Source organism: Castor canadensis, chromosome 5 (genome assembly GCF_047511655.1).
Source record: "Castor canadensis chromosome 5, mCasCan1.hap1v2, whole genome shotgun sequence".
NCBI lineage: Eukaryota > Metazoa > Chordata > Mammalia > Rodentia > Castoridae > Castor > Castor canadensis.
In genome coordinates, this window is record NC_133390.1 from 146942639 (window position 1) to 146967541 (window position 24903).

The window sequence follows — 24903 nt, forward strand, 5'->3', positions numbered from 1 at the left end:
TTACATCGAAAAAGCCTCCTTTGGCAGCAAAATGGGCAGCATGGTGTCTGTCATTGTCAAATACATTCACTTTGCCTCCTCTTTCCAATATTCCCCGAACTATTTCCAGCACTCCTTCTCTTGCTGCCTCCATTAAGGCAGTGCGACCTGTGGACTGGACATCAAAGAAATTCAACACTGTTTACACTTGCCATGTCAAATAATGTATTCAGTATAATTATGGTTTGAATCCGTCGACGTTAACTTTACAAGTTTAGTTCTTCATTTTCATTAGTTTCATATAACAAAGAGGAAACATTAAGTAAGTATATGAGTCAATGTCTAAAATGTAGAATTTTAAAATCAGAGTCAAGATCACTCTGTATGCTCCTGTGGGAACATTGTTCTAAACAAGTATATTTCTTGCAAAAAAAAAAGCAGAGCAAAAAGGGAAAAACAGAGGCATAATATATGCTAAAATTAGGTCTTTTTTTTTCTAATGAGAAGAAAATCTATGACAAGAAAAGAAAAAAAAACAGTTGAGGAGAGGGGACAAAATGTATATAAGAGATAGCAGAACTATGTATTTTCTTTTTTTTTCTTTTATTATTCATATGTGCATACAAGGCTTGGTTGATTTCTCCCCCCTGTCCCCACCCCCTTCCTTACCACCCACTCCACCCCCTCTTTCTCCCCCCCACCAATACCCAGCAGAAACTATTTTGCCCTTATTCCTAATTTTGTTGTAGAGAGAGTATAAGCAATAACAGAAAGGGACAAGGGTTTTTGCTGGTTGAGATAAGGATAGCTATACAGGGCATTGACTCACATTGATTTCCTGTGTGTGTGTGTTACCTTCTAGGTTAATTCTTTTTGATCTAACCTTTTCTCTAGTACCTGTTCCCCTTTTCCTATTGGCCTCAGTTGCTTTTAAGGTATCTGCTTTAGTTTCTCTGCGTTAAGGGCAACAAATGCTAGCTAGTTTTTAGGTGTCTTACCTATCCTCACCCCTTCCTGTGTGCTCTCGCTTTTATCATGTGCTCATAGTCCAATCCCCTTGTTGTGTTTGCCCTTGATCTAATGTCCACATATGAGGGAGAACATACGATTTTTGGTCTTTTGGACCAGGCTAACCTCACTCAGAATGATGTTCTCCAATTCCATTTTCTTATGTATATAAGAGATAGCAGAACTATGTATTTTCTTTCCAAGAAGATAAAATTTTATTAGGCATCAGTGATACCTTTTCTACTATTTCCTATAATGATATTTTGGTATTATGCCTAATACCAGTTTTCTAAACACAATTTGGAAATAGACTGAAGAATCGTGACAATATAATGAAAGTCTTATTTTCAGTCATTTTGAATAAAAATGAAATGAGCGGTCTATGAGCTAACAGGATAATTTTACCATATTTAAATGCAAAAGTTATACTAATATGATGGTAATAGAATAAAGAAATATTTATAATCACAGGAATAGTCATACTGAGTTGATAGCATTTGGATTGGCTCCTTTTTCCAAAAATGTCAGGCACATATCTTTGATATCATGTGCTTCTTCACAAGCTCTAAGGAATACTGGTTTTCCTTCATAGGAAGAATTGTTGACATCTGCACCATGTTCCAAGGCAATCAGAGCACAACGATAATGCCGCTTAGTGGGTAAAATGCAGTAAAACAAAACACCTGCAGAAAAATAGAATTCTCATAAAGTATTTCATTTGTAGCCTACGCATATTTGAATCTGATGAGAAGGAAAAAAAGGTAATTTTAAAAATCCATTTTAACTAACAATGGCAGAGCAAAGGCACATCTGCCTTCGTGTCCCTTCTGAAATAAACTAAAACACCAAGACAGAAAAGTAAGGAAAAAGAAAAAAAAAATCTTTGATAGAGCTAGAAACTACCTATATGTTAGTATTTAATTTCTCTGCTAACATATCAAAGTTACAACTAAATGTTATCTGAGTTGGTGTAGGGAAGAATTGGAGTGCTGATATGTGAGTTCTTGTCAACCATGGGGTTTACAGTTTATACCCCAAGTGTTCCTTCTTGGAATCTGCAGGGATGTGTGTGCTGGAGGGTTTCTGGTGGGTCCCTGGGTTCCCTCTAAACACATATACATGTCTGGAGCAAACTCTTGGTGTAACAGCAAATGAGACAAATGAGAGGGCAAGTAGCACTGCCATTATGGCAAATCATTTTGCCCAAAGGAGTGAGCTAAAATATTGGATGGCAAAAATGAATCTACTAAGAAATCAATAGAGGATGTGGATTAACAGAATCTAAAGCTAAACAGAACTAAAGCTAAATCACCTTAGGAGTTCTAGATACAGAACACTGGCGTTCATTAAAATGTAGGAACAGCATAACTTAACCAAAATTTGGAGGGAAGCAAGGGAAGAATAGATAATGTAAGTACCTGATTTTTTTTCACCTTTTACATTTGGAGACTGGAGTATTTAAAGAATATGAGGAGATAAATCAAGGGATACTTATTTATTATTTAAAAGTATAAAAAGAGTCATTGAAAGAACTAAATGGTTATAAATGAGCATAAAATCACATGGTAAAAGGGAGATACATAAGGTAAGAGGAGGGTTACTGTACTAATCCTATATTTCATAGTAAAGAATCAACAAATACAGCTGAAGGTGCTAACTCAACAGGCTTAAGAGTATAGAAAGCTATGAAGTTAACCATTAAGACAAGTAAAAACAAGCTATTAATTTTAGAAACTACAACTAGAAGGAAAATACACAGATCAAGCAAAATAAAACAAAGAATATACAGAACATGTAGGAAAATACTTTTATACATAATTACATATATTAGATATTATTGTATCTTCATAATATAAAATAAACGACAGTTCTGAAGCCAAACCTATTGCACGTCTAGATAAATACACTGTGGATAAATTCTATTCTATAGTTAAAATAAAAGCACAATTTATATCAAAATAAAAGCCTAAATACATTTCATATAAAAAGATACACATAAAATAAGGTTACTCAGAACACTTAAAAAAGGAAAGATAGGGCTGGGGAGGTAGCACTGTTGATAGAGTGCTTGTCTAGCACGTACAAGGCTGTGAGTTCAATATCCAGAAAGATATGAGAGAGAAAGAGAAAGAGAGGGAGAGAGAAGAAAAAAGATGAAGGATGGAGTTGAAAAAAAATTAAATGGCAAGACATAGAAAGCAAGAGCTGACCCAAACAATATGACAGTAATAAAAAAAAATAGATAAAGCTAAATTTAATTACAAAGGTCCTAAGGCACTAATGAAGTGGTTATTCTAAAGATCCAGGTAATTATTTAAATGTTGGCTTATCCTTTAGAAACAACATTAAGTGAGTCACATCAGTCACCAAGAAATAGGATGCTAATGACAGTAAGCAAAGCACTCTGGCAAGAGGCAGCCCAACTGATGAGAGGAAGAGACCAGGTGTCATAGGCAAGTCATGGGTTATGCTCAATCAACTAACAAGGTTATGTGTGAAACAAGTTTACATTTGTTTCAAGTTTTACTTTATACTTTCAGTTTCTTTCCATGTGATTTGTCTGATGGTTTTCTCATACATTCATTTTCTAGCATCTTGAAAGTTTTAATATTAATTTGAATGAGCATAAATATTAACTATATAGCTGTTGCATTTCTACAAATGTTTACTTCATCTTTCCAATTTTACCTTGATTTTTAAAAACTTTTACAGTCTTAGTTATGTATGCTGTAAAATTCCACTTTCTATGTGTGCATGTATATGACATATCTCTGCTTCAAATTCAAGGAAGAAAACTTTTCTCCGTTACAGTACTTCTCAAAGTTGATTCTTCAAAATTCCAAGTATATTTGATGCCATATGAAAAAACTTTTATGGGCAAATAAGTATAAAAATGTTACTGTCTTTGGTCTAACAATGTGAAAGGAACATGTCTAAAGTTATTTGATGGTTACCTAATGAATTCAACAATAGAACCAATTTTGCATGTAGCACTTCTTAAGATCCCAGTGATTCCATGGTCCATGGAATATACTTGGAGAAATGGCATTCTACAAAGCTTTAAGAGCCTTCTGTTTTTTTCAGGATTTAACATTGTAAAACCCAGTCAAAGTTTACACATCTGAAGTTTACATTGTTATATGGCTCTATTAAATATCTTTATTTTTTGCCCTCTACTCTTGTTTTAAGCAAGTCATCAATCAAATATCAACTCTGGAGAGAGTTACAAAAGTAGATTTCACTCGTGCCAGAAAACATTAACACTGTAAAATGGGATTCATTTCTCCAGGATGGGATGGTGTTAATGGCTTTGCACTTGTAGCAGTTCTCTGGACAACTGACTACATCTATCAATTTATAGTCAGCCTGGTAGTAAATATTTTGGTGATTTTCACGAGACTGGGTCAACCCCTGCCTGAACTTCAAGTTATTTAGACAAAATGCCCCCAGACCATGATCTTGAGATGGAATTAGGGAGGGCCAGAGGACATGGGAGCATAACTATTTCACTTGAAATAATCCCGGAAACCCCATCTCTAAATGTTACAAGTTGTATGTCCAAACGTGTTAAAAATTGACTTTAGAAATTTGGAGTTAACACCAGAATCCACCTTAGTTCTCTCAAGTTCCCAAACTCAAGTCTTTCTACATCAGCCTGCTACTGACAAGGTACAAAATCCATCTGGATTCCTAAGTCTGATATTACTCAAGGTTCTAAAATGCACAGAATCTCCTGTTCTAAACAAGAGTTTATATTTTATAATGGATGACTATAGTGATATCAATGTGTGTTGTGTTGAAAAATTCTCCGAATTTAAATGGAACCACCAAACACAAATGAATCTAATTCTAATTTTCTTTTTAAATGAATGAACTTTTAGAACTGGTTTCCCTAAAATATACCTAAACTATTTTCAAATTATGAGGCAGCATCCAGCTTTTACATAAAACCGTGAGTAATTCTCTACTAAAATTAAAAGAAAAGTGCTTTTTATTGATTTCTGGCTACAGAGTAAATTGCATTCTGCTGGACAGAGTGTCGGGATTTTTACCTTTTCCTTCATTGTCAACTATGGTCATATCAGCCTTTGCTTTGGCTAGTATTTCCATTGACAATTCATGGCCCAGTTCCGCAGCCCTCATTGTTGGAGTACAGCCCATTTGGTCTTGCACATCAGGGTGAGCACCAAGCGCAAGGAGAAAGCTGACCATGTCAATGTCATTGGAAACTGAGGCTAAGTGCAGAGCAGTAAGTCCATCCACGGGTTCTGTGAAGTTGATTAGTTCTGGGTAGCCAAGTTTGGTCAGCTTCTCTATCTGCTTCTTGTCTTTGTTGCGAACACATTGAAGAACTTTGTAGATCTGTAAGTTCTCAAGTCTCCTGTTTGCTAAAGCCATGTTTGACCAGATTCTTAAAAATGTTTTCTGGACTGAAATGAAAACTACAAAAAGGAAAACAACACAAGGTTAATTTTATCATCGTTACTTTTTTATTAAATAACAAAATTTTAAACATCTAAGAAGAGAGGCTATTTTTAATGAAATGTTTTTATGTAATATAATTGACTTCAGAAAATAAGAGTTACATGTGAATTTAAAAAATATTATGGTTGCAGAAAGTTAAAGTATTTCTAAAAAATCTCCCATCATAACGGACACTAGTTTGTGAGATGATTTTCTTGTTATTTCATTTAGCCTCTTCTCCTTGCCACACCTTTAACCACCATAAACTGGTTCCCTTGCCTGCATTCTCTATGGCAATGAGGTGCACTGTTGACCAACTTGCTCCTTCAAATGTATCTCTCTAGTAAACCAAAATTTCCCTGTGGCCTTTTCTATTCTACAGCACTACCTCTACCCAACTACCCACTCTTCCTCAGTCTCCTGTTCAGGACTTTTTTATTTTTCCTTCTTGGTGGTATTAGGGTTTGAATTCAGGAACTCAAACTTGGTAGGTAAGCATTCTGCCCCTTGAACTATGCCTAAAGTCCTCTTTATTTTATTTTTCAGATAGGGTTCTGAGTTTGAGTTTTTGCCCAAGGCCAACCAGCCTCGGATCTGACTCCTCCTGAGTAGGTGGGATTGTGAAAGGCTGGGAGTATGACTCAAGTGGGAGAACACTTGTCTAGCAAGTGCCAAGGGCCTGAGTTCAAAACTCAGTATCACCAAAAAAGAAAACATAGGGAAAACACTTGAAGATATGGGTATAAGCAACAGCTTTCTGAATAGAACTTCAATTTCCCAGCAAATAAGAGCAAGTGTTGACAAGTGGAGTTGTTTCAAATCAAAAAGCTTTTGTAGAACAAAGGAAACAATCACCAGATCAGATTTCTTAAATCACCTTGACTTTCTCCATTTCTCCCCATTTCTGATAATGGCATCACCATCCATCCACCTACTGAGATGAACACACTGGAGTTATCCTTCATTCTTTCTTTCCTTCATAAACACCTCACTCTTAAAATTCACCAGTAAATCCTATCAGCTCTGCCTCTAGTATGTGTCCTAACATAAACCCCAATGCTACTGTCTGAGGTCAAATCACCACAGTATTCCAATTTGTCTCACTGCTTCCACAACAACGTCCTGTAGCCCACTCTTTAGACAACTACCATATATATATGCTTTTATTGAGTTTTTGCTGAATGCTTATCTCCATACTCAACCTATGGGTCCAATTTAACAGTGACCTGACAAGGGGAGTCATTTTCATCATACAGATAGCATAGATGTAAGTAATCTAAGAACATAAATAAAATTCCTACCAAAATTCTTTACTTGCTTTATCACATATCTGTCCATCTCTAGATGGATAAATGCATACTCACTTTTTGTTTTGATAAATGGATACACGTGTGTAATCCAAACTCCTATCAAGATATGGAACATTACTTTTAATCCAGAAAGTTCTCTAAAAGCACTTCAATAGTTTTCCATTGCAGTTAGAATAAATCAAACTGATCACTATGGTTTCCTAAAACACTTTCCCTACTCTCCTGACCTCACTTTACTCCAGCCTCCCCTGACTTAATGACCTTTGGCCACATTGGCTTTCTTTCCATTTATGAACAAAAGTTGGTTCCTGCCCCTGGAAGTTAGAACTTCTTGCTGCTTTTTCATGGGCATGCTCCTTAGCCATTGTATTTTGCTTCTCACCATTCGAATCACAGCTACCGTGTTATTTTTTCCAATGCATTTATTGTCTGGAAACACTTATTTACTTTGTCCATTGTGTCTCTCACATGAGAATATAGTCTTCAGAGAACACAAGCTTTATATTATAATTACCAAACTTCTCCATCACCTAGAACCTGACTCAAATAAAGCATTCAATAAATGCTTTCTCAATATATAATGAAAGTTAAATGAATTGAAAAGAAGGAATCAAAGAAAACTCCAAGGTTTCTGGTTTGAGCAACTCATCTGAAATGGGATGCTCATGATGGGTTCCAGATTGGTCAGATAGTGTAGATAACTAATCTTTGGCCATACTGGGTTAAAATTCGCAAGGCAATATATAACCTGGGAAGTCAGGAGAGCAATCTGAGCCTGGTCTGTTGGGAATTATGAGATCTTTAGTGGTTGCAAGGCAGCAGAGATGGAGAAGTCAAGGAGAACAACCACCCATGTCAAACACATGCTGTCGTTTTTCTCTTTTCACCTCACTCTTCTGCCTGCTTTTTCTTTGTTCTTCTCCCTTTGCTGCAGGAACATTAGTCATCACATGGCTGTGACTTCAGTGTCCTGCTTGCCGTCCACCCTTTCTCCCCTTCTTGTCACTTTATAATGTGCGGTGGACTAGGAAAGTAGAGAATATAGCACCTTAGCACCTTTGTATAAACAGGCTCCAAGTAAAGCCCTGGGGCTGCCTCAGAGTCATTCACTTGGCCTTTGTTGCATGGTAGTGTGACATTTATCTCAGCTGTTATTTATGGTATTTTAGGTGCAGTGGCATACTACAAACTACGTATATCATATGTGGGATACAATGCTCCTAATTAGCTTACTGACGGTACTGAATCAATGCCATCTCATTTGTGCGAATCAGACTCTTCAATATTTTCTCTGATACCATTTATTCCAAACCAAAAGTTGACAGCATGTTGCACTGTCCAGGCAAGCTACAATGCTGAATCCAGCGGTACTTATGGATTGTATCCCAACCAGCTAAAGCCCCACTGGAGAGAGAGCGGGGCCCTCTCCAGTGTCCTTCATATCAGCTGCTAGGACTTGACCAAAAGCTCACTCCTCCTGAAGGAAATACACAAGTCCTGCCCTCTAGCCTGAGTTCCTGTAAATGATATAGTATATATGAGTCTCAGGAGGGTTCCCAGATATATACACACGTTCAAGGTTCACCTTGGCATATCCCAACTAACCATCTACATTGCCAGTCTCAAAAGACAATGGAATAGAATAGAATGTCTTTGAATGTTTGGGTTCTGAACACTCTGAAATTACATGAAATCCTGTGGCTAAGTGTGTATTTTTCCTCTATGAGGACTCATAGGGCTCCTCAAATTCTGAAAAGGGTGTGTAAGACAGAGGCGATTCATTAGAAAGAGAAATGGAGGAAGACGAACTTGTTCAGTGTAGGATCAGAGGTGGAAATCGGTTGTGTTTCTCCCTCCCTTGAATCATTTACCCCAACTGGTTGCATAACCTGGACTTACCTAGTCTGTACTTCCTTTTTTTTCATCTATGAACCCACTTCATGGGGCCAGATGCAAAGGAAAGGAAATAATATTCAGCAATATCCCTCAGTACAAAAGACATGAATAAAGAAAACGTCTGTGAGTTTCAGTTCCACCCATAAGCCACAGTTTACATTTTGGGGGTTCTCTAGCCCTGTCTTTCATTTTAATTCTCAGAAAAATCCGGAAGAGATAAGGGTAGGTAAAGATTTATTTCATAGGAAAGGTTGGGCGGCAAGGTCCAAGGTGCCAACCTCACCTCTTAGTCGTTGGGGCGATCAGGAGTCGCGGATCTCCAATCACAGACGCCCCTGGGCCCTCGAGGACGCCCGGGGAAGCCCGGGCTCTTGTCCCCGGTCACCCAGCACGGGCCCCAGCTGCGACCTTGGGCTTTGGGAGCCCAGTTTGGGCGCCCAGAATTGAATGGGGTCCCTTTAGGCAGAGCAGGCGAGCTGGCACGCAGGCAGCAGGGAAGGGTGTGTGTGTCCATGGGCCCCGGGCCCGCGGAGGGCAAGCGCCAGGCCAGATGAGCTCAGGGGGCGGAGTGGGACAGCAGACCTGGAGGATTGTGAGCGGCAGTCACGTAAGTCTTGGCTCCAGGGCAACCTCCCCCGAGCGCGCCCGGCGGGACTCGCCTAGGCCCCGCCCACCGCCCGTTGCCCGGGTGACCAGGCCCCGCCAGCAGCCAGCATGCTCCCTGGGGGAACCACACAGAGAGATTGGATCCACAAATAGGAGCATATATCACGGATATAATTAAAGAATCTACAAATTCACCATAACGCCCCTCCTTCTTCCTCTATACTCTTTTTTGGAGGCAAATTCTGAAACTTTTGTTTACTTATGTGAATATAAAAACACATACAATTTAAAAATAGTATGGAAGAACTTCTAATTAAAAGCAATAGCTCCTCAAACCCACCTCTCTTGTCTGCCACTCAGAGGTTGTTTAAAAATATTTTAAGGATTATATATCACACAAAAAATACTATATACTGTATGAAAAGTACAAAAGAACACATAGCATACTATGGCTGAAGAAAAAGAAGGCTGAAAATGAAGAAGAAGAAGAAGAAGAAGAAGAAGAAGAAGAAGAAGAAGAAGAAGAAGAAGAAGAAGAAGAAGAAGAAGAAGAAGGAGAGAGAAAACTGTTTAAAACTGCTTGACCCCTGTGCATTTCTTCCCAATATTGTATCCTCCCTTCCTCTCTCCAGAGGTACCCTCTATTCTGAATTTTGTATTTAACAAATACAAATACACATCCCAGGGGATTTCAAAAATATGTGACTTCATAGGAATTTTTCCCTAAAAGAATGTGTATTTAGTATTGGGTGGTTTGAGAATTTATAAAAATGTGTGTTGTTTTTTGTGGCTTTATTCCTTTCAACATTTTATTTTTGGAGTATAACTCTGTTGATGTCTAATTATCTTAACAGCTATATGCTATTCCATTATATTACCATTCCATATCCATTTTAAATCAGTTCTGCTACTGATGGATGTTTAGTTTAGTTTCAGCATTTGCTATTAAAAGCAATGCTGCTAGGATCATGTTTGTACATTTTCTTCAGGAGCATAGGTTCATAAGCTTCCCTAGGGAAAAACTTCTGGTGCATAGGTTATTTACAATAACAAGATAATAATAAGTTGTTTTGCAAGTATGTGAAACAATTTAGACTCCCATTAACAGTGTGTGTCTTAATTAAAATTCATTTTTGTGATGCATTAAACTTTTTGCCAATGTAGTGGGTCTAACCCACTACACGATTTTACTTTGCACGCTCTGTTTACTAATTACTATTCTTAAAGCTTGGTTCATTGGAGATATTCGAGTGTAAATTTATTGTCAAGCTATACTATTCACTCTCCAGGGATTACAAGTAAGTCTAATTATTTTAAGAGAACCAGGGCACAACATTTCTTCTCAGGTTAGACAGGATCTCACATTTGAGTTTGGTTTATTGACCTAGTGGGGTTCACCAATGATGAACAAATTACTCAGTTTCTTGGGTCTCAGTTTGTAAATCAAAAGAATATTACCTCCCCTTAAAAACCATAAGGAAAGTAGGCATAACAACGGAATGAGCTCCATCTTGGCTCTGGTGGACAAATATGGTTGATTCTTGAGAAATTCTTCTAAGAATGAAAAATTCCAACTCTGCATTACAGGTCATCAATTAATTTTTACACTGATAATTTTCCAGTGTAATTGTTCTTCATTTTTGGGACAAGGTTGTTGTCACAATTAGCCTTGTTTAATTCTAGAGAAAGTTCCTAAAGCTACTTGAGAATCTGGTAGATTTTAGAGGAAGCATATTTAGAAGACTAAAGGGAATAGATTAGTAACAAATATACTTGGGTTATATCAAAACTACTGGTGCAAATATTTTGAATGGAAGATGGGTAAACTCGGTGGTCAGTGGGCCTTTGTGATAAACAAAGTAGTCTGATTCACTCTCTTAACTTGGTTTGAGAGAAATTTTTTCACTGAAAGAGAAAGCCTTCTTAACTTGAAATTTACTGTTTTCCCTAAGCCTTTTGACAATAGAGCTGTCAGAACTAGGACAGCACAAAGGAAAAGTGGGAGAAAAGGATATTAAATATTCCTCCTGTTCAAAACAAATCTAACTGGGAGGTGGCAGAGAAGTATACACAATACCTACTAACATAAAGCATGATACCAAGTGATGCATTTGCTAAATTTTCTATTACTGAACTGACTCGTCCTTCTGTCTTTATCAGCTATTAAATAAAGATTTCATCTTTAAATTAGAGTTGTAAATTTAATACTTCTTACATAGGCCCAGACATTCTTCAAAATAAAAGTGATTCTGTAGATAAAAATGGTTCTATTGAATTTCCTCACACATCTGTATAAAAATTGTCATTAAAATTCAGAAATAAACAGCATTAGCTATTAGAAGCTTTTAAATTCTTATTTAGTGGACTGGAATACAAACTGTTCCATAACAAGAAGTATATAAATTAATTTAAATTAAAAGAAAATTATACCGTGAATTAGTAAGTGGTATGGTATGCCAGTGGGTGATGGCGTATTTAAATGGAAATAAGACATGTTGAGTTTTTAATGAGTATTTTCTTAAGACTGAGGTGAGGTTAGTAAAGTGTGTTACTGTTGTTTTCCTTTCACAACCATTTATAAAATCAATCTCTTATAAAGCCCATCTATATATTAATATTTTCCTTCCCCAAATGAAATATATAAGGGTGCCTTTATGTTATGGGGAAAGCTGTTTATTGTTTTACTTTGAAGAGTGATTTAAAACTTTATTTATTGTATAAGTAAATGGTAAGTTGATAACAGATATTTTATTGTTTCTTAAAAGAGAAATGAAGACAAGTCCAATAATTTCAAAATGGGAACTAATTTGACAACAAAGAACACTACTAATACTTCCACTGGGAACTTACATAGACTCTTATATTGCAGCAATTACAAAAATACTTCTTGAATGAGTGAATGTTGAATAGCTATTTCTTTAGAATGTGAGCAATTTGTAGATAATTATATTCAGCTCAGGATCTGCTCTTCTGTCTATCTTAAAGCTCTGAGATGGATTTTTGTGAATCTGAAATAAATACCTCAGTTCTTTTGTTGCTGTGCATATTTTCACACTTAAAGTCTAGTTCTTTCTGAATTTTTATTTATTCCTAAGAATTTTTCTCCTTTTTTTCTGTGTTCTGGAATATGTAGAGCAAGAGTGAGATCATTTATTCTTTAAGGATGGACAGAATATACTAACTATGAAATTTCCTGGTCTTCGTTTTTAGTGATACACTTTTGATCACAATTCCCAACTCTTGCATAGGTATTGATCTATTCACGATTTCTACTTTAGAAAAAGATTGATTTTGATCATTTTTTGTTATGTGAACTTCTGTTTCCTCTAAGTTTTCAAATTTATTATAAACTTCATGTAGTTTACTTATAAATCTTTGAAACTTCTCAGGTGGTGAAGCTCTATCTCCTTTCTTTTTCCGAATTGTATAAACACAGAGACACTCAGATTCTTTTTTCTTTTATCTGAACAATGAAGGATTTTCTGTTTTATAGATCCTTTCAAAGAAGCAGCTGTTATTGTATCCTTTCGAACATATTTTGTTATTTCATTAAATTCAGCCATTTTTCCCTTACTAATTATCTCAGCAGCATTTCATTTGCTCTTTTTGTAATTTCTTAGGACAAAAAGTAGGTTTCTTTTTTTCTGTGACCTACTTTATTAAAGTAGTCCTTGAAGGGTATAAATTTTTCACTCTATCAACCAGTTTCAACTATGTCTCATAAATTTGCTTTTGAGTGTTTTTTTGAATTTCTTCCTAGAGAATTAGTAATATTAGTTGATGAACATAAGAAGCATTGTCACTGGGAAATTGTTGTATCCCATCAACTTTATTGTATTGTTCCATTTTTCTATGTACTTTATTGTTTAAATTTATTACATCAGGCTAACTCATAGAGTATAACATATCTTTTATAATAAGTATATTTTTTTGCCAAGCTCTTCTTGTATTTCTAGTAATTTGTACTTTCTTAACTGCCTTGCTGTTTATATGTGGATTTATGACACACTTGAGTCCTGACCTTTACTCGTTATTGTTATATAATATCTCTTCTCTTCTTAAGGAATCCATGGTTATGTGCTTGGGTGTTCAAGCCAGGTCCCTGGGCTTTTGTCTTATTGCCTGCTGATCATCTAAACTTGAATAAATTAAGTAACATTTTTGTGCCTATATGAAAAGAATAACAATATTGTGATGATTAAAAATGTCTACATATCCCTTGACTCTCACTTCAAAAAAACCCTGCAGTTAATTCCCCTCCCCTTTCATGTACTCTGGATTTACTCTCTTGTTTCTAATAAACAGAACACAGGGGAAAGGACAGTGTGTGACATCTGAGATGAGGTCATAAAAGACACTGTGGATTCTAAATCTCTTGAAATCTTTACTCTGGTAGAAGTCGCTGCCATATCATGAGGACCTCATGATGTCTCGTGATGCTGCCAGGTTCTTAAATTCCTGCACTCAAGTCTTAGTCTCCTGAGTATCAGGGATTCCAGGTTTTGTGCCATCATGCTGTCATCTCCCTACCTTGACATTTCTACCTGGATCATTTGTTTTGGCTAGAATTTTTTCCAAGATTTGGCTCAGCTGTGTACAGCTAGATTCTCTAAAGGCTAGATTCTTTGAATCCTTGAAAATCTGTAAATACTTTTATTTCACCCTGATAAGTAAATGGTATCTCACTTGTGCATTGAATTTCTGCAGTCAGTTCCTTTTCTTTAGTGCTGTGAATGTTTCCTTCTAGCTTCTCCCGCTTTCCTTCAGTGTGTGGGTACTCTGCTTTATCTAGCACATGGTAAGTCTGTCACCGATAGTTTTTCTTTCCTGCCTTGTATGGAAGTTGTTGTTCCTTCCTGAAAGCTTGTGACATTTTCCCCTTCATTCTTTCAATTTTGAAATATAAGCAAGATGTGTTAGGTATTTTATCAATTCTGTCTCTAGGCCAGGAACCTCTTTCAATTTACAGACTTGATTTTCAGCTCAGAATACATTTGGTTTTATCATTTGTTTAGGATTTAAATTTTAATTTGTTTCTCTGGGCACTGAATCCTGAAAAGCTGGTAAGGAGGTGATTTTAAAACTTTAAAGTGTATGGAAATTACTTCCAAACTATGCTTAAAATGCAGTCTGATTCCAAGAACCTGGAAGGCAAGAACCTATCAACAGGGTATAGCTGGAGCCCTAGCAGAGAAGGGAATCCTGTTGCAACAAGATAAGTTAATAATAAAATATATGTGCATAATTACTTATGATACTGTGGATCTCTGTCATGATAATCCCCCAACCTAGATGAGCCATGTGGTAAGCTCAGTAGAGACTTTGCCATACAATGCTTGATTTGTCCCTATTCTACCCCAATCATGACACAGCAAGTATAAACATGGGATGCTGGGGAGAGAATCATATTCTAGACAAGGTAGGGTTTAAGGAAGTTAGAGTTTGGCTTCTGAACTCTTCCTAAAATCCAAGTGATGCTACACATAAAACTTTTGAAGTTGGTGTCTATTCTAGACCACATAGAAGGTGTTTTCTCATCTGGAGATTTCTGACAATAAGATGCTCCCATGCAAGATCTGAACCAGCAATGCGTGGTAGATAATCAGAGTTACCCACCCCTCTTCATTTCCTAAGCTCTCAGAGAGAAACAAACAGGACTCCAAGAGGGGAAATTCAGAATTAGCTGAGTGGGTAGAAGCTGTGAGCTGTTTTGGCAATGAGTAATGGAACAATGGGATTCCCTAAAAAAAAAGTCTATGATTTGTAGCTGCTAAGGTTAAACAGTCTAGAAGAGCATGTGTACCAGCTATGTTGAAACCAGCAATCAGTAATTATTAAAATATTTGGCTTTTCCTACCTGCCTAGCACCTAGGTACCATGAACTATTGACTATCTAGAGAAGCCAGCATGGTCCAGCTGTTCCATCAAGGACCCATTCCTTACCCCTCATCTATGCAGAATTTCTTTTTCTCCTTTTCTTCCTTGCTTTCTCCTAGGGAAGACATTTACCAAGTGATGGATAACATGCTAATACTGGTAATACTTGAATTCCATTGACTAATTTTGTATAACTGCTATTTTAATAATAGGATTAGAGAGAAAATCCTAGATTGGATTAGATTACTGAATAGAGAAACATTTCATCACATCCCAAAGAATAATGGGGAACTGCAAAGAATGCTAAGATTGGTTATGGGAAAGTTGATCATGAGTCAATGGTGTGACCGGGATAACCTAGTTTACATCTTATATTTGGGCTACATAATCAGAAAGTATGCAACTATTTTCTGGCCAAGAGAGGACAAGTATTGGGACAAAAGACAACCAGCTAAGACTAGCAGATCAAATTCCAAGAATTTGGGCTTTAGTGAACTTGAATTGACTTAAATATTTTAAGACATTTTGAGATGAGTCTATTACAGTCAAAAGCATCCTGTTACAATATCCTTTTGGTACCTACTGAATATTCATCAACATTTAGCATATTTACTTAAGTAAATCTTTTGATGTCTATCTCTTCCATATAATGTAAATATGGTCTGAATATCCATCCAGATATTATATTGTACTGCAATATATAATTACAAAAGAACAATGTTAAGTGACAGCTATTCCTTCCCTACCTTCTTTTAATATAAGTATATTTATAAAACATATAATTATATATTTAATAACATCTACATATTAAATATATATGCAGAATAAATATATATCATGTTAATTAGATAAGACTGGTCTGTGAAACCTGGAAGTTAATGGTCATTATACATTTATTGCAATTATAGGAAAGCCAAAACTGTTCTCTCTTACTTAGAATTCTCTGGAAAAGCAATTGAGACAAACTGGTGTAATTCTAAACCGATTTGTATACTACATAGACCAGAATATAGGAATATATATATAAAAATTATGAACAAAATTGTTAAAAACTTAGGTCTTCATAAAAAGACAAATTAAATGGTTGACTAACTTCAAACTGATTAGCTGTTTTTATTAAATGCATCTTTAGCACCATTGTTACTTCTTGTGGCTACAATAATTAAAATATAATAAATATTTAAATCAGTAATTGTATTTGTTAAACCAACATGCTCAGCTTAGTGAAGACTTGAATAAATAAAATTCAAGCACCATACTTTCATACTCCATGACACTTGCCCCACCTTAATGACTGCCATTTCTTATATTATAGCAAGATTATAATTTATGCTATTTCAGGAAATACATTTGGGATAGAGGCTGCATCTGGCTTATAACCATGGATTGGGAATTTACGCTTGTTTCTTTTCTCAAAAGTAAAAATATGCCAAATGTTGTCAAATTAACAAGTAAATAAGCTCAAGATGGGAGATACTTTAGAGATACAGTTGATTAGTTTCACATACTTTTAGTCATTTTTCCCACTACCCTGTCCAACTTTGCCAGTAAGACCCATGACATTGTTTCCATTTCATATGATGAAGCAATAAAATGATTATTGCACTGGGAATTTATTTTTCTGTGCCAAGTTGAAAATAATTCATGTTCAAGCCAAGGCAGGATTCTTTGGAAAGGTAACTATTACTTTAAAAAAAAAAAAAAGAAAAATCCTGCTATTCTCACATATTTTAATTATTTTGAGTTGTCTGTCAGATAGTTTAGGACAATCATTTAGGAAAAGGACAATAAATTTTTAGTGTGTTAAACTGTGAACTTTTTTTTGAGACAGGGTCTTGCTAAGTAGCCTAGACTAACCTTCTGAGTGCTGGGATTACAGACATGTACCACCACACTAGTGAACATTTTTTCACTTAAATTATTTTTTAAATGATTGTATGAATTTGTGCTCTAGTTCCCATTAGTTTTTCTTATGTTCTTACTAGCACATAATCATGTACAGGGCGTTTCATCGTGGCATTCCCATGTATGCATACAATATCAGAGTTTGGTTCATTCCCTCCATTATTCTCCCTCTGCCCCCTCCCCCTAGTTCCTGTTAATTTTGAATGATATATAGAAAGGAGCCAACAATGACACAAAGCCAAGACAACAAATAAGGGCATGGTGCACATTGATGAGATCTTTGTCTTTATTTTTTCATCATTTAATTTTCACTGTCATCACAGTGATTCATTCTTTTAAGGGAGGTTTGAATAGCTGCATAGTTTTGAACACCATCTCCTGGACAAAACATTGTCCGTTGACACAGTAGTTTAACAAATCATTATTAACTACCTACTATGTGGTAGGCCCTGTTCTAGACATTAGGTTTATAGCAGTGAACAAAAAAAGCCCTAATTCTCTATCCTATGGAATTCATAAGCCAGTGGGAGGAAAGTGGTACATACAAACAAAATGTATATGACAGTTCAGGAATTGATATGATATATGAAGAAAAACAAAGCATGGTGAGGATTACAGAGATACTGGATGTAGTTATCAGTTTGTATTGTTGGTTGGCCAGAGAGTACCTCTCTGAGGAGGTGACATTTGAAAGGAATTGAGGAAGAGGCACAGTGGTTTATCAGAGATGAGTAAATCCAAGATTCTGTGGTATTCCTGCCCTTATTGTGAGGTCAATAAAATAGAAGGGGGTTCAGTGTCTAGAACTCAGTGTGCAGACTGGGACAGTGATAGGAAGTTAGGTGGGAAGAGAAGGGTCTCAAAGATCCAAAACTTGAAAAGACTCTGGCCTCTCCTTTGAGATGGGACATCACTGGAGGCATCTGAGCAGAAGGAGGATAATAGTTTACTTAGGATTTAAAAGGTTCACTCTGACAAATCTATGGAAATTGGATTTGTAAACCAGCAAAGGTGGAAAGTAATTACTTAGCTGCAAATGAGGTGAGGGCTAATGTTTGATGTGGCAGATTGAATTTGTTTGATGAGCTCAAATTAATGGCCTCCAGATAAGAGACCATGTGAAACAGAGTTTGGTATCTCAGCTGAGGCTGACCTAGATCAGCCAAGGAGCTTCTGGTCAACAGGTGATTGAACCCTAGCAAAGACTAGAAAAGCTGACCAGCTGAACTCAGCCAAGAGCAGTAGAACCTCAGTCCATTAACTTTAGTTTAGGGGTAGTTGTAACACAGAATTATTATTTTTTGCAGTATGGGGTTTTGAACTCAGGGCCTTATGCTTGCCTAGCACGCTACCCCTTGAGCCAAGCCCTCAGCCCTTTTTGCTTTAGTTATTTTTGGAGTGGGGTTTTACATTTCTGCCTGGGCTGGTCTGTACTGTGGTCCTCCTTCTTAAGCTACCCATGTAGCTGGGGTAAAAGGCTCATGCCACCATGCCCACCTTTATTGCTTCAGATGGGGTCTTGCTAACTTTTTGCCTGAGATGGCCTTGAACCCCAATTCTCCTGATCTCTCTCTACCTTCCAAGTAGCTGGGATAACAGAGATGAACCATTGCACCTGGCTTAGAATTACTTTTTAATTGTACACATTGTAAGTATCATATTGAATGATAAAGATAGCAATCATGAAAATGGGGAAGAGTCAGCAAATAGAAGAATGAATATGGATGATAAAGATGAGTTTTGAATCTAAAATGAATCTTTAGCCTATCTTTAGTGGCTCACTCAAATGAAAATCATTAAGTAAAGATTTTTCTCCAAATGTATACAGTTTTATAAAGTAGCTCTCTTTATGAAGGAAAAATCAAGCATCAGCAATGCTTTTGCTATAGACCTGAACAGCAAAAACTACGTTAAAAACCATCTTCTCTTTACCGCTCTGCTAGGGGAAATGCATCAAAATCATACAGCTCAACTATTATTATTATTATTATTATTATTATTAATTTTGAGACACAGTTCTCTTTATAGTGACCAGACTAGCCATGAACTCCTGGGTTCAAATGATCCTCTTGTCTCAGCCTCCTGAGTAACCAAGATTATGGGTGAGTATCACCATGTACCTGGCAGTTCAATACTTTCTTAATTTCATTACATGTTTCCCTATCAGCTGTGGCCCTGGGCTCTAGGAGATGCTGGTGCTTTATCTGACCAGCGCATTTTTCCCAACTGCTGCAAGTGCTATTGCAAATGGCTCACAGCTACCTACTGTCTTTTTTTATTTTATTTATATGTGCATACAATGTGTCATTTCTTCCCCCTTTCCCCCTCCCTTACACCCCCCCACCTCCTCCCTCCCCCCGCCCATCCCCTCACTACCAGGCAGAAACTATTTTGCCCTTATCTCTAATTTTGTTGAAGAGAGAGTATAAGCAATAATAAGAAGGACCAAGGGTTTTTGCTAGTTGAGATAAGGATAGCTATACAGGGAGTTGACTTGCATTGCTTTCCTGTGCATGTGTGTTACCTTCTAAATTAATTCTTCTCAAACTAAACTTTTCTCTAGTTCCTGGTTCCCTTCTCCTATTGGCCTCTGTCACTTTAAAGTATCTGCATTAGTTTCTCTGCATTGAGGGCAACAAATGCTATCTAGGTTTTTGGGTGTCTTACCTATCCTCATACCTCCCAAGTGTGCTCTTGCTTTATCATGTGATTGAAGTCCAATCTCCTTGTTGTGTTTGCCCTTGATCTAATGTCCACATATGAGGGAGAACATACGATTTTTGGTCTTTTGGGCCAGGCTAACCTCACTCAGAATGATGTTCTCCAGTTCTATCCATTCATGTGTGAATGAAACATCTCATTCTTCTTCATGGCTGCATAAAATTCCATTGTGTATAAATACCACATTTTCTTAATCCATTCATCAGTAGTGGGGCATCTAGGCTGTTTTCATATCTTGGCTATTGTGAATAGTGCTGCTTGGTATGCAGGTGCCTCTGGAGTAATCTGTGTCACATTCTTTTGGGTATATCCCCAAGAGTGTTATTGCTGGATCAATGTTTAGATTTTTAAGTAGCCTCCAAATTTTTTTCCAGAGTGGTTATACTAGTTTGCATTCCTACCAGCAGTGTAAGAGGGTTCCTTTTCCCCCCACATTCTTGCCAACACTTGTTAGTGGTGTTGCTAATGATGGCTATTCTAACAGGGGTGAGGTGGAATCTTAGCGTGGGTTTAATTTGCATTTCCTTTATTGCTAGAGATGGTGAGCATTTTTTCATGTGTTTTTTGGCCATTTGAATTTCTTCCTTTGAGAAAGTTCTGTTTAGTTCACTTGCCCATTTCTTTATTGGTTCATTAATTTTGGGAGAATTTAGTTTTTTGAGTTCCCTGTATATTCTGGTTATCAGTCCTTTGTCTGATGTGTAGCTGGCAAATATTTTCTCCCACTCTGTGAGTGGTCTCTTCAGTTTAGAGACCATTTCTTTTGTTGAGCAGAAGCTTTTTAGTTTTATGAAGTCCCATTTATCTATGCTATCTCTTAGTTGCTGAGATGCTGGGGTTCCATTGAGAAAGTCCTTGCCTATACCTATTAGTTCCAAAGTATTTCCTACTCTTTCCTGTACCAACTTTGGAGTTTGGGGTCTGATATTAAGATCCTTGATCCATTTTGAGTTAACCTTGATGTAGGGTGATATACATGGATCTAGTTTCAGTTTTTTGCAGACTGCTAACCAGTTTTCCCAGCAGTTTTTGTTGAAGAAGCTGTCTTTTCTCCATCGTGTATTTTTAGCGCCTTTGCCAAAGATAAGTTGGTTATAGTTGTATTGCTTCATATCTGGGTCCTCTATTCTGTTCCACTGTGTCTTCATGTCTGTTTTTGTGCCAGTACCATGCTGTTTTTATTGTTATTGCTTTGTAATATAGTTTGAAGTCAGGTATCGTGATACCTCCAGCATTGATCTTTTTACTGAGTATTGCCTTGGCTATTTGTGATCTCTTGTGTTTCCATATAAATTTCACGGTAGATTTTTCAATCTCTTTGATGAATGTCATTGGAATTTTGATGGGAATTGCATTAAACATGTAGATTGCTTTTGGGAGTATAGACATTTTTACTATGTTGAGTCTACCAATCCATGAGCATGGGAGATCTCTCCACTTTCTATAGTCTTCCTGAATCTCTTTCTTCAGAAGTGTATAGTTTTCCTTGTAGAGGTCGTTCACATCCTTTGTTAAGTTTACACCTAGGTATTTGATTTTTTTTGACTGCCTACTGTCTTTAGCACTCTCACAGCAGTGGGACACTGTCACCAGGAGGTGACAACCCACTTACTCACCCATCAAATGAACAAATGGCTAGCTCCTTGCCTCAAGGTGGAACAACTCTGTGTTCCACACACACACACACACACACACACACACACACACAAGCGCCTCCTGTGATTAGACTTCAGTTGCATCCCCATCACTCTTTGGTTCTCTTCTCCTGTCTTCTCCTGCTTTCCTAGACTACTTACAGGTTTCCTTTGAGGCCACTCCCTCAGTAAGCCACTAAGCAAGATCTATAAATATATATATAACAATATAGTCTCCTCATTTGTAGTTTTAGGAAACAATAGTTAATGAAACAAACAAATGCAGAATTCCTTGAATTTAGTTGAAATGAGATTCCAGAAGCCTAAGAATGGAGTTGAACATCTACCTCACACCTTATTAAAATAAGACTCAAAGTGTAACAAAGATCTAAATATGAGATAAAATTATGAAACTCTTAGCAAAAGACCAGAAGTAAATTTTTGTGGCCTTAATGGTTTTGTAGATATGACAGTTAATGTATAAACAACCAAAGAAAAAAGAAACAGGACATTATAAAAATGAAAATTTTATGCTACAAAAAGTACTATCAAGAAAATAAAAGACAACCCAAACATGGTAGAAAACATTTGCAAATCATATATCTGGTAAGGTTATAGTACTCAGAATATTTAAAGAACTCACAGCCCCAACAATTAAAAGACAAGGTCCTCAATTTAAAAATGGACAAAGGATTTTAGACATTTTTTCAAAGAAGATATAAAAATAAGCAGTAAATACATGAGAAGAAGCTCAATATCATTAGTTGAGAAATGTAAATCAAAATTAAAATGATACAACACTGTATAATTATTCAATCCTCATTAACTGAGAAGTATATAAATAAAATGTAGTATATTCACAAAATAGAATATTATTCAGCTACAAAAAAGAATAAAGTACTGATAACATGCCATCACATAGATAAAACACTGAAAATACTTTAAATTAAAAAAAATCAGACCTAAAAGTCAAATATAATTTCATTTGTATGAATTTATTTTAAATGTCCAGAATAGGCAAATCATACTGACAGTAGGTTGGTGATTATCTAGGGGTTAGGGAAGGGAGAAAGGAAGGAGTAACTCCTTTGGATCCTGGATTTCTTTTTTGGAGTGATATTCCATATTTGTACAATGTTGTGAATATGTGAAAACCCCACTGAGTTGCATACTTTGAATGGATTTTATGGAATATGACATACCTTGATTTTTTAAAAATTTCTGGACTGTGGCCCAGAATTCTTATTTAATGCAAGTTTTCAGGTGCTATGATCCTTCTTGTCTACAAACTATGCTTGAGAAAACAAGGGTTTAGAAACTCATCCCAAGGTCTGGGTGGGGCATACAGCTTTCCACTTCTGAACATCTAACTGGTGTGTACTTGTATATTGTTGAAAAGGGGAAGTCCCTCCTCTGTCTCTACTGTTAAAGTGGTAACTCCAAACAACAGATCTTGAGTCAATTGATCTTGGGTCAACGTGTGATGTACATATCTCACAACAGGACATGAACTTCTTTAGGTTGACATATGCCTCATATCTTAGTGCCTCCCCTTCTTCCTGAAGGTCAGTCACAGTAGGCTCCAGGGGAAGGAATCTGCACCTGGAAAATTATGCTATGGTATGTATGTTTGTTAAGAACTGCATCAAGTACACCCTTACCAGAGACACAGAAGTTACTTAACACAAAGGAAATTATACTGGAAATTGCTCACACAGAGGCAAATGAACTGAGATGCTAAGCAAGGTGATGAGACAGAACAGAGTTGTTACAGTAGCAAACTACTAACTATCCTCGACTGGATAGTCAAAGGGAAGAGAACATATTAATAAAGGTTCAAGTCATACCTAGGAAACTGAAAGCATAGTGAGTCTGTGTGGCAGAAACTTGGGACACAGAGGTACACAACCGGAGGCACTATGCAGTCAAAAGTAGAGGGGTAGATACACCAGGTCTTCTCCCTTTCTCCTATCCTCCAGGTACCTGGAAAGGTGTCCCATTGGTTGTATCTTTTTTGTCCCATTAGTTGAATCTTTTTGGAAACCAGTTGTCTCATAATCTGAGATACAGAATGATAAGATACGTGCCTCTGAAATGCACAGCCCAGAGAAGGGGAAGGAGAGTAAGGAATTAGGAAGTCAACTGGGCAAGACTGGCATAAGATACTTAAGGGATAAGATGGTAAACTTGCAATTTATATCATAAATGCGAGGAGGAAAAATGGGAAGGCCTAGTTGAGAAGCTGTTACCCTGCATGCTTTCCAACTTTGGCTGCATTTTGGAATCACCATGTAGTTTTTAAAAATCCCCTGCCCAAATGCACCCCAAGTTAATCACATCAGGGTCTCTGGGGGTGGCACCCGAGCATTGGTATTCGTTAGAACTACCCAGAAGACTACAGCATGCAGTCAAGAAAAAAAAAAAAAAAAAACCAAATCACTACATTAGGGAAAGGGGTTGGGCAGGTAATACTTTATGTAGTTTACTATTAGAATTATAGAGGGCATTATTTTTTTATTAGTCTTGGAGCAAAAGAAAGGAAGGGAATAGGGAAACTTCACAAACAGGATCATTTTTTGTGGTGAATATAATATTTGGAAAGACATCTAAAAGATGAGTAGAATATTGAGCTGGCAGTGTTGAGCAGAAGGGGCAATTTAAAGGAAGAGTCTGATCAGAGGAAGGGATAGTATCCCTGTTTGCTTATGGAAATAAAAGAAGTTAAGGTAATACATTCAAGAGAAATTAGCCAAATTAGCACAAAACAAGAGGCAGGAGGGGAAGGATTGTATTCTCTTGACCATAAAAGTGAGAGGATTCAGAGCATAAGAGAAAAACAAGAAGCAGGATTGCAATCAATAGGCAGAGCCAATGTGCAACTTGTGGTTGCCCAGGCAACAGGAGCTCTTTCCTTATGCTAATGATAGTATAACGAGATAAACCACATGCTATACTCATGCAGTAAAGAATAATTAAGAGGTGGAGTCACACCTATTCTAGAGAGCTTCCTTTAAGGAATGTTAGGTAGGAACTTAGGTGAGATTTCTGAGAGGTTGTGAAGGTATGAAGAGGATGTGAAACGCAGGAAGTTGAGCCTTCTGTAGAGTGGTAATAGGTTATGTGACTACTTCTTCATGTGGTTTCTTGATGCACAGATTAAGTTCACCAGGGAATGAGGACACAGACAGCTAGTGCTTGGTGGGTTCTCCACTCAGGAAGTGGAAACTAACTTTAGGTGCAGGAAGAAAACACTGCAATTTATAAAGATAGCTCTGCCCTTCTTAAAATATGTAAATGCCATTTTCTTTTTTACTCGGTTGTTCTGATTCCTTATGTACCACAAAAAACTATAGTTTTGTGTTAACATTAAAAAATTTAAGGCAGGCGAAGTTGCTCAAGTGGTAGAATACCTGTCTAGCAAGCATGAGACCCTGAGTTCAAGCTCTAGTAACCACCACTACCACCAAAAAAGAAAAATATTTTGAAAAGCTTATCTTTACATA

General features: G+C 36.8%; 1 protein-coding gene across 2 annotated transcripts in view; it reads right to left on the reverse strand.

Moving 5' to 3' along the window:
• The window catches only part of Ankef1 (ankyrin repeat and EF-hand domain containing 1), a 66198-nt gene that overhangs the window by 16593 nt on the left and 24702 nt on the right, over positions 1-24903 (reverse strand). The window contains exons 2-5 of one of the 2 annotated variants that reach the window (XM_074074348.1): positions 8941-9239; positions 5040-5429; positions 1471-1670; positions 5-154 (exon numbers count right to left, since the gene is read on the reverse strand). In XM_074074348.1, the coding sequence (XP_073930449.1) occupies positions 5-154; positions 1471-1670; positions 5040-5385 (696 nt within the window). In that variant the 5' untranslated portion in view covers positions 5386-5429; positions 8941-9239. The remainder of the gene's footprint in view (positions 1-4; positions 155-1470; positions 1671-5039; positions 5430-8940; positions 9240-24903) is intronic. The other variant, XM_074074349.1, reaches the window with a different exon arrangement.